Genomic DNA, 15,245 nt, shown 5'->3' on the forward strand with positions numbered 1-15,245 from the left:
CAGATCTCCAGGTCTCTATGGTTGGTATTGAGATTAAAGGCGTGTGTGTCTCCATGCTGGCTGTATCCTTGAAAACACAGAGATCTGCCTGTCGTGTGATTAAAGGTGTATGCTACCACCGCCTGGCTTCTGCTATAGCTTGCTATTAGCTCTGACCCCCAGGCAACTTTATTTATTAACATACAAATAAAATCACATTTCAGTACAAATAAAATATCACCATAGATGTGCCTCTATGTATATTGTATGTGGTGTGCACTTCTTTGTGTGTGCATATGTGCATGCAGATATATGTGCACATGTGTGTGCTTGTGTGTGGAGGCCTGAGGTTGATGTTGAGTGTCTTCCTCGATCACTCTCTACCTTATTTGTTGAACAGGATCTGTCACTGAACCTAGAGCTCGTTATTCAGCTAGGCTGGTTGGCCAGTGAGATTCAGGGATTGACTTGTCTTCTCTTGCTTCCACTGGAGTTATAGATGTCTGTTTCTGTGCCTGGCTTTTTAAGTGGATGCCAGGAACCTGAACTCAGATTCCTGTACTTACATAACATGCACTTTTCCAAGGGAGCCATTCTCACAACTCAAGGTTTCTGTGTAGTTTTAAGAAATTGCTGATTGGTGAATAACAGCTAAAAGAGGCTGGGGGTATCCTTGACCTTAGTCCTCCATTTACTACTTGGACTAATAATTTCTCCTTTGAATCGCAGATTTTCATTTGTAAGTTGCAGCATACAAAATCACTTTACTTATTTTTCTTAGGGTTTGGCTGAGAATTTAAAAAGAATGGTTAAGAGCACCTAGTAATAATAGTCTGCTACTGTGTGTTGAAGTCTTACAATGTGCTAAGCACTGGGCTAACAAGTTTTTTTCTTTCTAAATGTGTGTAGCTAAAGAGTTTTCTCTCCGGGTCCCACCAAGCCCCGGCAGTCTTGTAGCCTACTTATAAAATAAACACACAGACGCTTATATTATTTAAACTGTTTGGCCTAATGGCTCAGGCTTCTTGTTAACTGTTCTTATATCTTAAATTAACCCATTTCTATTAATCTATACTTTGCCATGTGGCTCGTGGCTTACCGGTACCTTACATCTTCCTTGTCATGGCGGTGGCTGGCAGTGTCTCTCTCTCTGCCTTCCTGTTCTCTCAATTCTCCTCTCTGTTAGTCCCACCTATACTTCCTGTCTGGCTACTGGCCAATCAGTGTTTTATTTATTAACCAATCAGAGCAACACATTCGACATACAGAACATCCCACAGCAAATGTGTATGATTTTTTTGCCTGCATGTATGATTGTGTACTACATGCTTACCTGGTGCCCCAAAAAAAACATCAGGTCCCCTGGAACTGGAGTTAAAAATGGTTATGAGCTGTCATGTGGATGCTGAGAATTGAACTCTGGTCCTCTGGAAGAAAAGCCAGTGTTCTTAACCACTGAGCTATCTAACTGCTGAGCTAAGGAGATTTATAATAATCTGACATTATCATCCTACACAATAAATGGAGGGCGCAGGAATCCAGCCCAAGGAGGCAGGCCCAGCCTCCTGGCTGTGTGATGTCTAGATAGTTTTCAAGTACTGGAGACTGAGGTCTCTTGTAAAAGCTAGGCCAGCAGTCATGACTATAGAGCCCTGAATGCATTATCTAGGACTGAGCATGACAGTGGGCCTGTGAAAGGTGAACATTGACTGTACATCAAACTGAAAGGATCTAGAAGCAAAATATGGCCTTAGTCTCAGTTTCTATGCTCCTAGTCCATTGGCAGGGATGTGTATGAGGGCCGTATCTCTAGGCATGATCTTACAGAGCCTGGAATTTTAGGTTTGTGTGACATCAGACTGCCCTCATCCCCTGCCAAGATGCTTGATATTAGAGAGTCTTGTCTTTAGCAGGTTGTGAGGGACTGTGGAAAGAGCTTTGCCTACAGTCAGCCAGGCAGGTGGCTAGACAGAGAGGCTTTGGTCATCATGGCTCAGGCTGACAAACTTTGCAGGTAGCTTAAAAAGTAGATGAAACTTGTTTTTTGTTGTTGTTGTTGTTGTTGGGCCATACAATAACCTTTCTGCTCTAATAAGCTGTGGAGAAGATTACTATGCCAACGTTTTCTTGTTCTTCCTTACAAGCAGTCATTTCTACTGTTGTCATCAAAGAAAGAACGACTGCCACGCGATATCTATGTCTCTGAGCTGTCACTGAAAAGCCTCTTTGAGGTAAGGGGAGTGATTCTGGAAATGTGCCTTTATAGGAGGCCATGTCACTTGTGTTTAGGACTTTCCCAGTACCTGCTTCATTGTAGATGTGTTATTTATGCAGCTCTCAGGCTGAGAATAGTTCATTCATGTTTTACTGATTCAAAAATGTGTGGTTGGGGGAGCTTAAGTTTTGTATTGATGTAGTAACTTCTATGACTCTGCTTGTGTGTGTTGTTTCTTTCCAGAAGTATGTCTTCATTGGGCTTTATGAAAAAATGGAACAAGTGCCCAAGTTGGTTCAGTGGCTCATCTCCATTGGTGCAAATGTTGAAACCATAGGACCCTACCCTCTCCATGCCCTCATGCGGCTCTGCATCCAAGCAAGTGAGTGTTCTCTCCTTCACACACCTGCCTAGCTGCTTGACAGCTCAGAACCTGGGGGCTCTGCCCAGAGTTGAGCCGCTTGAGAGCAGACTGTCCAAACAATTCTAGTTTTCAGCAAGGACAAAGCATCTTTACCTCTCCTGGCATCTAGTAGTTATCAGGGATCCAGCTTGCAAAGATCTTGTGTTTTTAGAGTCTAGACAGAGGGGTAGATAGGGATTGGAACAGCTAACTGTAAAAACAGAGGTAGCTTGTATGGTTCTGTCCCTCAGCATGTTTTTCTGTGTAGCCCAGAGGCTCTACAACTGTGTTTTGGGACTGTAGCTAGAGGATCCTTGAGAGGAACATGGACTAATACTGATACAGTTGTTCTCTCTCTCTCTCTCTCTCTCTCTCTCTCTCTCTCTCTCGTTCTTTTCTTCCCCCTCTCCCCTCTTTTAGGATAGAAAGAAGGACCTTTACACATGCTGGGCAAGCTGTCTGCCACTAAGCTACTCTCACTCTCACACCCATTTAATTTTGAGACTCTGTTTTGCTAGTTACTCTCTGGCTTTGAATTCACTGTGTAACGCAGGCAGGCCTTAGATTTGTGTTCCTCTTCTCTTGGTTTCCAGAGTAGCTGGGACTACAGGCATGTACCACTAGACCTAACAGACCTTCCATCTTCATGAAATAGACTCTTTAAAGCTTTATCATTTGTTTTACAAAATTAAGTATTTGAGTCTGTCATTATACACATACACTTGTACCAACACTTCAGATAGAAAATTGTGTTTTCTGAACGGGGTAAGTTTGACATCTTCCTGGACCAGAAGGAGGCAAGAGAGCTCTGTTTGCTCTTCTAGTCTGTGTCATCTTCCTGGAGGGGGTGTGGTAGCCAGGCTTTATTCTTCCATCTTTTATTTGTGTTCCATCATTATCCATTTTATACACTCAGGATTTTGTACATGATGTAATTCTTCCTCTTATACAGGGATTGATAGACAAACATGTAAAAGTAAAGCCCGACTAAAAGCAGTCTAATCCTGGACCCCATTTTCAAATGAGGAGACTTGTGAAGATTAGAAATTTGCCTGTGTCCTGAAGGTCAAGACCCTGTCCCGTCTCCTCTTTACAATAGGGGAACCAGATGTAGCTTAGGCCACATCCTTGTTTAGCTCCTTCCCCTGCCCTACCCTGCTTGGTTCATTGCTTTTCTCCTGAGTTTCTCCCCCACCCCCCAGTAAGTTAAATGGGTAAGAATCCCTGTCAGCCTTCTAGAGGACCTGACCTGAGATTATCATGAAATTCCTGCCTCTCCTCACACCTTTTGTTGGAGAGTCAAAGTGTGTGCTAGAGTTCCCATTTTGATCCCTTAGGGGACATACAGTTGATTTGCTTTGTTGATTTTATGTAGAAAATAATATTTGCAACTTATCTCTGTCCAGAGGAAAGTCAGCTTTTCAGGTGGATAATGGAGCATAAGCCTGAGTGGAAAGGCCTCATCAACTATACAGACGATGCGGGCTGCACTGTCCTGCATGTTGCTGCTGCCCACTTCCCAGGATACTCCATCAAGCGTGAGTAGAGATACTATGCTGGAAGGTGTGTTGTGGGTCCAGTGACTGCAGACATTAGAAAACCCACACATGGAAGGCTCAGAGGACCAAACTTTCCCTTGAATTAAATATGATTGAGAAAACAGGCTGTAAGCATGAAGGAGATGGGTGAGAGGAGAATCACTGGGCTCCTGTGCTCTTTCAGGTGGCTTCTGTGAGGTTAAATGATGCAAGAACATAGGCTTCTGGCCACACCCCACACCCCACACCTCGCCCCATACTCCCTTACTATATGCTACAAAGTGCTTTGTTTTATGCCAGAGATAGAATGTGAACCAGGCAACCGACATGGTCTTTATGGTCCTTAGAACCTAACATGAGACTTCCATCCTGTCATGCACACGGTGCTGTACAGGCCGCATGTAAGAGAGACTGGCGCAGCTGAAGAGAGGCTGGTTATTGTGACATGGAAAGCCTTGTTAGACTCTGAAGGAGGAAAGCTGTGCACTCCCATGGAGCTCTTTGATGACTCACTTTCCCCAAACTCTCAGACCCATCATTATTTGTTTTCTCTTGGTTATATAAGAAAACATTCTTTTTTTTTTTTCATCATGTGTGGTGGCACATACATTTAATCGTAGCACTGGAGAGACAGAGGCAGGTGGATCTCTTTGGTTTGAGGCCAGTCTGCTCTATATAGTGAGATCCTGCCTCAAACACAGAACATTTTTTTTTTTCTACAATGGCAACGAAGTCTTAGTGTCAGTGGAATGAAGGTGACAGGAATGTTGGCATTTATGCATGGTGGTGTTGTCATCTGGAGCAGATTTGGTGTTCGAGGCTGAGCTGTGATCTTCTGATGGCAAGCAACATTGGAAACAGGGATTTCTTTCTTTAAAAAAAACACTATTGTGTGTGTGTGAGTGTGCATGTGTGTAAGTAGAAGACAGCTTTTGGGAATTGATGCTCTTTCTTCCACCATATGGGTTCTAGGAGTTGAACTAAGGTTGTTAGCCTTAGTGGCAAGTGCCTTTACCTGCTGAATCATCTTGCCGGCTCATGCAATGCCATTGAAAACAAGCACCAGTTAGTTTTCATTGACCATTTGCTACCCTGCAGATGGGAAGATTGTACCTCCTTTGTTTATAATTGCTTTAGTTTCCTGTGCCATGTAACAACATACCAACAGTGTGGTGGCTTGCAATGCCATTCCCTCCCTTTGTTTGATGCTCACAGTTCTGTGGGCCCATAGTCTGGCCTGATACAACTGGGTCTTTTGCTGATTTTCCAGAAAGGCTGAATTCAAGATGTTGGCTTTGGCTGTGTTCTCATCTGGAATTACAGGTCTGTGTTCAGGATAGTTGGTGGGCAGAATCTAAGATGCTGGGCTAAGGTCTCAGTTTTCTTTTTTGAATGTCTGCCTGAAGTTGCTCTATAGACCACCCGCAGTCACTCTGTGGCATCCTCTACCTTCAAAACCAGCTGGGGAGTAGTTCCTGTGCATCAAGGCCCTCTCATCCTTAAATCTTTGATGATTGGTTTTCCTCTCTGTTCTCCAGAACTTTGGCATCTGACTCTCATAACTAGGTCATGCCCAACTGGATAATCTGTCATAAGATTAGCTGATTTTGGATTTGCAGAGTTTCATTTCTGCGTACCTAGATTAATATATGATTGGGTGTACATACACCATGGGTCTGGAATTTTAGGGCTTAGTATTGTGCCTACCACAGTAAGATCTCAGTGGGTAGGAAGTATAAGTTTTTAGTTTTTGTATAGTGAGAGAAGCAGCTGTGAGTACAGAGGTGGGAGAAGACAGCACAGCGAGCAGCCTGACACTTGGCATAGAGATGCTTGTCAGACAGTAAGCTTTAGTAAATATTACACAGGGGAATTGAAAGTTAGCATTGATTTAATTCTCTGTACCTGCCTAAGTCCTGTGCACCCCAGGGACATACCTGTTTCAATCTGAAAATAATTAAACCTGTGATCACTGAGACACCTTGATGCGTGTCAGATAGGTCCATCAGAGCTCAAGTGGAGCTATACCTGGAAGGTGGGGTCTAGAGAGTGGTAACAATGACAACAACAAAAAGCCCTGATGCCAAAGAAATTGCTACTTCTTTCTTCTGTCACCAGACAGGCTTGTGTGTGTGTGTGTGTGTGTGTGTGTGTGTGTGTGTGTGTGTGTGTGTATGTGTATTATATATATATATAATTTATTACATATAATGTTACATATAATAAATAATGTAATATATAATTATATTAATATATATTATACAAATAATTTATTTAAATTCTGCTTCTTCTCTGGGGGATAAAGAAATCTGAAGTCACAGCTTGCTCTTATCCTTACAGCTGTAACTGTTGCCTAGTAACCAGATTTCCCCTCTCTTTGCTTGTTGCCAAGGAGAGGGGAGAAAGGTAGAGAGGAGTGCACTTCTGAACCTCTTAAAAGCTATTGTCCTTCCCACTCCACACCAGGATCCTTGCTTTGGGGCAGTTGGGTGGACTGCTTAAGGCTGTCAGTTTAGGCTCCTTAAACAAGAGGATCCCCCAATCCCTTGAGCACTCATGGGGACATCTCCTTACGGAAGGAACCATGAGCCTCCCCTCTTCTCATTTTGGCCTGCCCCAGGACAAACAGAAGATGTGCAGATGCTACTGAGCTTTGGAGCAGACCCTACTCTGCTAGATCAACACTCTCGGTCTGCTGTGGATGTTCTGAAGAGGAACAAGAACTTCAGAGCTATTGAGAAAATCAACAGTCACCTGGAAAAGCTGGCTTTGAGTTCTAAGGGCCTGTCAGGTACAGCACCAGTGAGTTTACTTTTTGTGGGGAGGTGTTGGGGAACTGGTTCTGTCATAGTAGACGCAAATTGATTTATTTTTTCTTCATATGTAGGTGGAAGTGAGACTTTTCCCCTCCAATGTTCAGAAAATGTGTTTGTAAAAACAGAATGAGATAACTCTTAGAGAGCATCTACAATGTCCTTGGAACATTTTCAGGTCTACATTTCAAGAGTATGGGTGACACTCCCCCCTCCCCCCCACACAAAGTATTCATATGGAACAAGGGAGAAAAAACATATAGAATAGGAGACAACCAAAATTAAGCCTACTTCTCAGAAACGGTCACTGCCGACAATTCAGAACACACTTGCACCTCTATTTCTGGACTGTTGGTTTGGAGAGACTGCTGTGTAAGACAGAATGGAGGGTTGTTCTACTTCTACTGCCGGGCTAGTGTGCTGGTGCAATTTGTACCACTTACCTTCTGTCCTGAACTCTTAAGTTTTCTCTGCTTCATCTGTGGGTTGATTCTAAAATTGGAAACCAGTAGGTGGCATTTTCATGGTAGTGTGAGTGTGTAAAATATTACTCTTCCTGCATAAGCGGCATGGCTGGGCCCGTAGAAATGAATCACCAGCTGTCTTGAAACGGTTGCTCCTTCAGTGTGACCCTCTTTAACAGTGCTGTTTAATACCTCCTGAACTCATCTATGACTTCTATACTTTCTGTTACCTATAGATTTCTTTCTAGATTTGCAAGAATACCTACTCAAGTTAAGTTTTTCATTGAGGAGGCGTGTATGGTAAAATTATGGAATTTTTGAAACTCCATATATTCATCACATTGCTTGATAATTTGGATATAGTTGTTCTGTTTATTAACAGCAGTTTGCCTTTCTCCTGTCCCCTCTTGTTAGCACTTTTGTCATTAGGCTGTGTTTCACCATCAGTAACCTGCCATCATTTAGTGGCAGCCTTTTCTGGTATATTTGTGAATCTATAGTTTCTTTAGGTTTATACAATATTATATAAAATTGTGTGACAACTTGAAAAAAATTTAATTTCCTTTTAACCCCTATTGCCACTGATCAGAAGTCTGATGTTAGTCATTTCATTTCTTTTTCTAGAATATTCTTGGCCTTAAGTTCTGAAATTTCCCTTGGATATATCAGGATGGAGCTCTTTACTTATTCTTTTGTGGAACTTGCTGGTTCCTTTTAATCTGTGTTTTCTTAGCTAAGGGAAAATATCTCCTATCATTTTATTCCCCTCCAATATTTTCTACTACTAATAAGTCATTGGGGAAATATCTTGGGTTTGTATCTCTCTACTTTTCCCTCACATATATACTTAATTTGATCTTCAGCTTTTCCTTGTGTAATTCCCATTGTTTACTGCTACATTTTAAAATTTGGAAAACCATGGTTTTAATTTCTAAGAACTCTTTCTTGTTTTATTTTTTCATAAAACCTTTTATTTTATGTGTATGAGTGTTTTGCATGCATGGATGTCATTGCGCCATGGTGTGCCTGCTGCCCTCAAAGGCCAGAAGAGGGTGTCGGATCCCCTGAAACTGGATTACAGACAGTTGTGAGTGCCATGTGGTGCTGGGGATCAAACCTGGGTCCTCCAGCAGAGCAGCCAGTGCTCTCAACCGCTCAGCCCTCTCCAGCCTGTTCTTCTTGCAGTGCTCACAGTTTCCATTTGCCTCGTCTTCTCGGGTTGCATTAAGAATGTCACTGTGGCTCCATACATTTGAAGAATGCTCTCCCCACCCAAGTATTCTGTTACTCCCAAGGCTTTGCTGACCCCCTTCCCTGCTTCTCTTTGGCACCGTTGCTTTCCTGTAACTAGCTCCTGATTTTTCTGTCGTTGATATTTGTAAATGAAAGGTGAGATTGATAATGCATATGAAATGGCTAGTGTTTGTATCCTGCAGCTATTCCAGTCCCTCAGAAAGACTCACTCCCTTGAATGGGTAAATGAAGGCAGCTGTTGGGAGGGGGTTGCTGGGGGTGGGAGAGAGTCTGATGTCATCTCAGGATTATTGGAATTGCCAGGGTTTGGTAAGATGTTGTTGTTTTGGTTTTTGAGAAAGGATTTCTGTGTGTAGCCCTGGCTGTCCTGGAACTCGATCTGTAGACCAGGCTGGCCTTGAACTCACAGAAATCCACCTGCCACTGCCTCCTGAATGCTGGGATTAAAGATGTGCACCACCACCACCACCCAGCAGGATATTTTAAAAGAATTTTTATTATTTTTGTTTTATGGCTCTGAGTGTTTTGCCTACATGTGTGTAAGTGCACCTTATATGTGTAGTGTCCCCAGAGTCTAGAAGAGGGTGTCAGATCCCCTTGAACTGGAGTTACAGGTGGCTGTGAGCTGACCTGTTGGTGGTGCTGGGACTCAAACCTTTGTCCTCCTGAAGAACAATAAGTGTTCTTAACTCCTGAGCCAGCTTTTCAGCGCCTGTAAGACGAATGTCTTATGTTGGAGAGACTGAAGCTGATTTTCATTTAACACCCTCTAGCATCTTTACACTCTTTTCATTTTTATTAATCTAAACTCTCTTCTGTTGTTTCCATGAGGCCATGATAATGAGAGGAGGGAAGCTTGTTTGTGGAGTCTCAACTCTCCCCTGCCCCATGGATGTTCAGACTTCAGACTGTGGTATACCAGGTTTTGTTTTTAAATGTATTCATCTTTTATAAGAAATGAAGATTTCCCACCATAGAGTAGTGTAATTAGCCAGCCATTGTGATGCGCTTTCTGATAACTTGTTTATATAATCCCAGTTTCAGAAGGGCCTTCACAATTTTAGAAATCTAAAGTAACCAAAGAGGTTACTTTGCCTATGAATTTAGAAGGTTTAAGATAACAACAACAACAACAACAAAAAACTCAGGAACTTTAGTTAATTGGTAGGAAGTGGCTGACATGTTTACAAAATTATTATTAATTCTCACCTTTATTCTTAGAATAGCTTGAATATTTTTTAATGGAGCCTTTTATTTATTATGTATACAGTATTCTGCCTGCATGTTTTGCCTGCAGGCTAGAAGAGGGCATCAGATCTCATTATAGATGGTTGTGAGCCACCATGTGGTTGCTGGGAATTGAATTCGGGACCTTTGGAAGAACAGCCAGTGCTCTTAACCGCTGAGCCATCTCTCCAGCCCATCTAATGGAGCCTTTTAATATCCTCTAACCCTAAAGACATCTCATCTGACACAGGCTTTAATTAATTAACTTATTGTGATGCTGGAGTTGGAAGCCAGGGACTTGTCCTTGCTAAGCAGGTGCTCCACGTCCGAGCCACAGCCTAACCTTGAGACAGCCTTCCTCCTCCTCTTCCTTGACATTAACTAAGTAGTCTGGTTTTCGAACCAAGAGAAGAAGCTCAGTGGACTCTATGCTGGTCTCCATTGGGCGCATCAGAGTTAAGTTGTACTTGCTGGCAGAAAAAGCACACACAAGAGGAACGAATGTGCAGTGTTCCAGGATTGCTTGTTCGCTTCCCAGGTAGTCTAGTTGACAGTGGTTACAGTTCAGTCCAAAGCCCCAGCTCTCACTGGCCCCAGCTCTCACTGGCCCCAGCTCTCATTGGCTCCAGTTCTCACTGGCTCCAGCTTACATTGGCAGATATTGATCATGCAGAGATGTTTCAGAACATTGATCATGAAAATATTCCTTGCTATGCTGAAGGAATAGTGAAAGACAATTGTGAAATGCAGAATTAAAAGTGAACAACAACAACAACAACAACGACAACAACAGGATACAATGGAACAAGAAAAGGAAGTCAGTGGCAGGAAGGGACTGTAAGTTGAATTCTATATTATCAAAGTGTTCCTAGATAGAGCCTAAAAGGCTATCCTTGAATGTAATTCTGAGTGGGATCATGTATCACATGGTCCCTTTGAATGTATATAACTGCATGGAGTTGTATACAGTTATTTTGTTTTTAAGATTTTTCCTGATGTACAATTTTAAAAACTAAAGTGATAGTGGGATATTTTTCTAGATCAGCTCCATGCAATGTATGTACCATCTGAGGAGATGGAAGTGTTCTGCGTCCCTTTAGTCTGATGTAACAGCTACTAGTCACATATGGCTATTAATGTATCTGAGAACTGAGAATTTACTTTGATTTAGTTAGATTTTATGTAAGTTACGGGTCACTGTATCTGGCTACTTTCAGATTTTAGCCTTTCCTCTCAAAGCCCTTCCTCTTTCTGTTCAAGCAGAAGTTGAGAAGATGGAAGAACCAAAGGAAGAGAGTGTTGGGGCACAGACATGAAAGATGAATCTAACTTTAGTTGTGTAGGCCCTACCTCCTCATTCTTATTATTTGCAAGGACAAATAAAAGTCCTAATTTGTGGAGGATCCACCCCTAGGTTGCTAGTATCTTCATCTTGATCACTCTGATCTGATGAGTTTTGGTTTTTACACATGTGGTTCTGAGCTCAGCACTGTTGGGACAAATTTTTTCTTTCCCACCTGGATGAATGAACAAGCTTACAGAATAGGATTAAAGGTACTTTCTCCATTTACTCTTTCCAAAAGTCGTGTACCCCATTTACTGGTAGTGATACTAATCTTGTTGGATAGGGCAGCCTTTGGCATCAAATGAGAAACAAATGATTTGCCAAATATTGTTCTCAAGACCAGCGATTTCTCAATGTGTGCATACAGATTGTGATTTGGAAGGTTCAGAGGGGACCCTAGATTCTGCATTTCTCACCAGTCACCATTTTGAGCAATATAGCTTTAATCTTGGTCAGTCAAGATTATAAAATTGTCTTTGACAGCTCTTGGTGGCCACCACCAGATGGCACCATGTCCACTTGCTTTGGTTGCTGTTGCTAGGCCTTTTCTTAGGACCAGGAGTAAGATGGAGCCTTTGTCTGCTGCTGCCTGTGTTCTCCTCCCTGCCTCCTGAGGCTTTGCCTAGTGAGCTTGGATCCAGGCTCTGGAAGAGCTGGATGTTTTCTGCTAAGCTCTGTCAACACTGGGAGGGAGGTTTCTTCTTTTCAGTAGTTCAGGCTGGGGCGTTGACCTAGGATGTCAGTTATATTTTCTTCCTTTTTGTGAGACAGTATTTTAAAGAAAATGCATGAAATATAGGAAAGAAAATACTAATTTTCTACAGATTTACCTACTAGGAAGACTTAAAATATCTGTGAATTGATCATTTAATCTTTTTTTTTTTTTAAGATTTATTTTTTTATTATGTATACAGTGTTCTGTGTTTGCCTGCAGGCCAGAAGAGGGCATCAGATCTCATTACAGATGGTTATGAGCCACCATGTGGTTGCTGGGAATTGAACTCAGGACCCCTGGAAGAGCAGCCAGTGCTCTTAACCGCTGAGCCATCTCTCCAGCCCTTAATCTTTTATTTTAAGCATAGTTATGTATTTTTATATTTCTTTTATAAAATGGAATTGATATGTTAGCTTGATGATTGAATTATATGTAATAAAACTTACTAGATTTATCTTTTATACCTTGAGTGATAGTATTTGGGTAAAACAGAAGTCTCTTTTTGAAATTATTTATTTCTATTTTTGATGACTTCTGAGCTCTGTTGCAACTTCAGAAGCTTCCTATAATTTTGACTTCAAATATTTTATAAAATTGGAGTTTTGTGTAACAATGACAATCTATTGTTAATTATACTTTGGAATATTTTTATTCTGTCTTGCTATGTTTCAGTTAATAGTCATCTTTTTTAAAAAAAAACTCTGTGATTATGGGACACAAGCAATTTTGTTTTCTGATGTTTCTTTTGTCTCTTATTATGCTTGTTGACATTTTGAAAAAAGGAACAGAAAACTTAGATAATAAAAAAGCACCTGAAGTCTTCATCCAGGGACACTATTTAGAATGCTGCTTCTAAGCATTTTGTGTTGTTTTATAACATTTTATGAACCCTCACCCAGTGCTGGAGGTTTTCCAGTTTGCAACTGTCTTCTTAACTAGTTTGTGTCATGCAGTCATATGTTTATTATACAGCATTATCTCTTTGTTCCTGTTCATTTTCATGTGACTTTTATGCTAAACTAATTTTCTTGGGGGAAGAATGATCTTTCAGGAAGACATTTAAACGTGTGGTACAGGGGGACAGTACAAGCTCCCATCAGCCCGGTAGGAATGAAGTCTCCTCTTACAAAGGCCGTTCTTCCCTTCTTTCCTGTGATTTCAGTGTAGTCCTAGGTCTTTTACGATGCAGGGAAGAGGCAAAGTCCAGGAGTCCAAGTCAGTCTCTGTACCACTATGCATAGTTTCTGTCTCAGTGACAAGTGGTTGCCATGTCCTCCCTGTAGTATGTGAGGTGGTGGCTCCTCCTGCGACTTCACAGCTCAGGTTCTTGGATTATACGTTTATGGGTATTTACCACAAACATTGGTGTAGCTATATTTCTGGTGTTTGACTTTAGAAGGCATATCAAATAATGTTGTGACTCTTCCTGGACCTCCTCAGAACTCTTTTATGGTTCTCTGTGTCCCTGACGTTGGAGTGCCTTTATTTTGACTTGGGGTGTATGGAGGCTGTTTTGCTAATGTTCCTTCAGGTTTTTGTAAGTGCTGGCAATAAAAGCTGGTGCTGTAATAATTTTTTATATGCCTGTCTTGGTTAGAGTTTCTATTGCCGTGAAGAGACACCATGACTACAGCAGCTCTTATAAAGGAAAAAACATTTAATTGGGGTGACTTATATTTCTGAGGTTTAGTCCATTATCATCATGCTGTGATATGGTGGCAGACAGACATGGTGAAGTAGCTGAGTGTCCTACATCTTGGATTTGCAGGCAATGGGGAAGTGGTCTGAGACAGTGGGCCTGGCTTAAGCATACATGAGCCCTCAGAGCTCCACAGTGACACACTTCCTCCAACAAGGCCATATCTACTCTAACAGAGCCACACCTCTCATTAGGGCTGCTCCCTTTGGGAGCCATTTTCTTTCATAGCCATAGTCATTTCTCTCTTCTGTAGATACTGGCTGAGGTGAATGTGTAGGCTATTATAGAATTGAATGCTGTTTTATTTATTTTCTTTCTGAGAAAATCAGGAAACTATCCTAAAAGAACTTTCGATGATCCACCTTAGATAATTATGGAAGATTTTAGCTCTTAAGTAGCTAAAGTTTAGCATTTTAAAAATTGAGGGCTGGGGGTGGCACATGCCGTTATCCCTAGCATTCAGGAGGCAAAGGCAGGCAGATCTCTGTGAGTTTGAAGCCAGCCTGGTCTACATGGTGAGTTACAGACCAGCCAGGGATACACAGTGAGACAAAAACAAAAACAAAAACAAAAACAAAAACTCAAAAAAATGTTGGGGCGGGGGAGGGGGCTAGAGATGTAGCTCAGTGGTAGGATGCTTCCCTAACAAGTACAGGACCTTGAGTTCAATCCCCAGTACTAGAAAGACTGGCTTTGTAAGGGGATGTGTCAGTTTTACAGAGAATTCAAGAAAGGATGCCTGGAGAAACCCAAATGGTTTTCAGGGTATGTAGCATATCACAGTGGTTACGGCTGAAGCTGAGCCCTGGAATCTTGGCTCCACCATTTGCCAGATATGTGACTTGGACTGATCAGTTGTCTCTGGTGCTGTTATCCTGCTTCTTTTTTTTCCTCAGCTAAGAGCCAACTGCACAATGTATAGTAAACAGTTCATCATCCTTTACTAAAATGCTCATACCCAATAGCTGTTAGAGTGAGATTAGGTAAATTGGATTATATAAAAGGTCAGCCTAGTTTTATATAATAATGGGTCAAGGATAAAAGGCACACCCCAGACTTTAGGATGGGACCACCTCCTTTGAGATTAGATGCAGACATTTTGGGCAAATTGCATTTAGAAAGCCTTTGAGCTTGGAATTCATGACACCTGAACTGCCCTCATGTAAACTTACTCAAGGTTGTGAAAGTAAAAATTCAATTGCTGAAGTCTGGCAAAAATCTTCCCAAAGGCTCTGTGTTGTATGGTATGTGGCCTCAGGCCTCCTGGCTTTGCTGAGGAGTGTATGTTCCTGTGCTCATCCCCCCAAATTGGCTTAAATTGTTTTTTAAAATATTTTTTGACTTATATGTTAGAAATCCCACAATTGGCTTCATTGTCACCTGGACCCATGTCTTTCATCTTCAGCTCAGTCTGTCCTTTGGCCAGCTTTCATCTTTCAGTGGGATTATTCCAGGTCTCTAACCTCTGACTTGTCCAGCATGTTTGGATTTGTGGACTCATCTCTCTCTCACAACACTTGAATACCCCCACTTTTGATCACAGCAGCTGAACCTGTGACGGGGGATAGTCTTGCTTAGCTGAGACCTAACCCC

General features: G+C 41.8%; 1 protein-coding gene across 1 annotated transcript in view; it reads left to right on the top strand.

Moving 5' to 3' along the window:
* Positions 1–15,245, top strand: part of Trank1 (tetratricopeptide repeat and ankyrin repeat containing 1) — a 58,660-nt gene that overhangs the window by 7,894 nt on the left and 35,521 nt on the right. Inside the window, exons 5-8 of the mRNA XM_059269097.1 lie at positions 2,127–2,210; positions 2,438–2,576; positions 4,004–4,135; positions 6,756–6,926. Coding sequence (XP_059125080.1) covers positions 2,127–2,210; positions 2,438–2,576; positions 4,004–4,135; positions 6,756–6,926 — 526 coding nt within the window. The remainder of the gene's footprint in view (positions 1–2,126; positions 2,211–2,437; positions 2,577–4,003; positions 4,136–6,755; positions 6,927–15,245) is intronic.

Source organism: Peromyscus eremicus, chromosome 7, assembly GCF_949786415.1.
Source record: "Peromyscus eremicus chromosome 7, PerEre_H2_v1, whole genome shotgun sequence".
NCBI classification, from domain to species: domain Eukaryota; kingdom Metazoa; phylum Chordata; class Mammalia; order Rodentia; family Cricetidae; genus Peromyscus; species Peromyscus eremicus.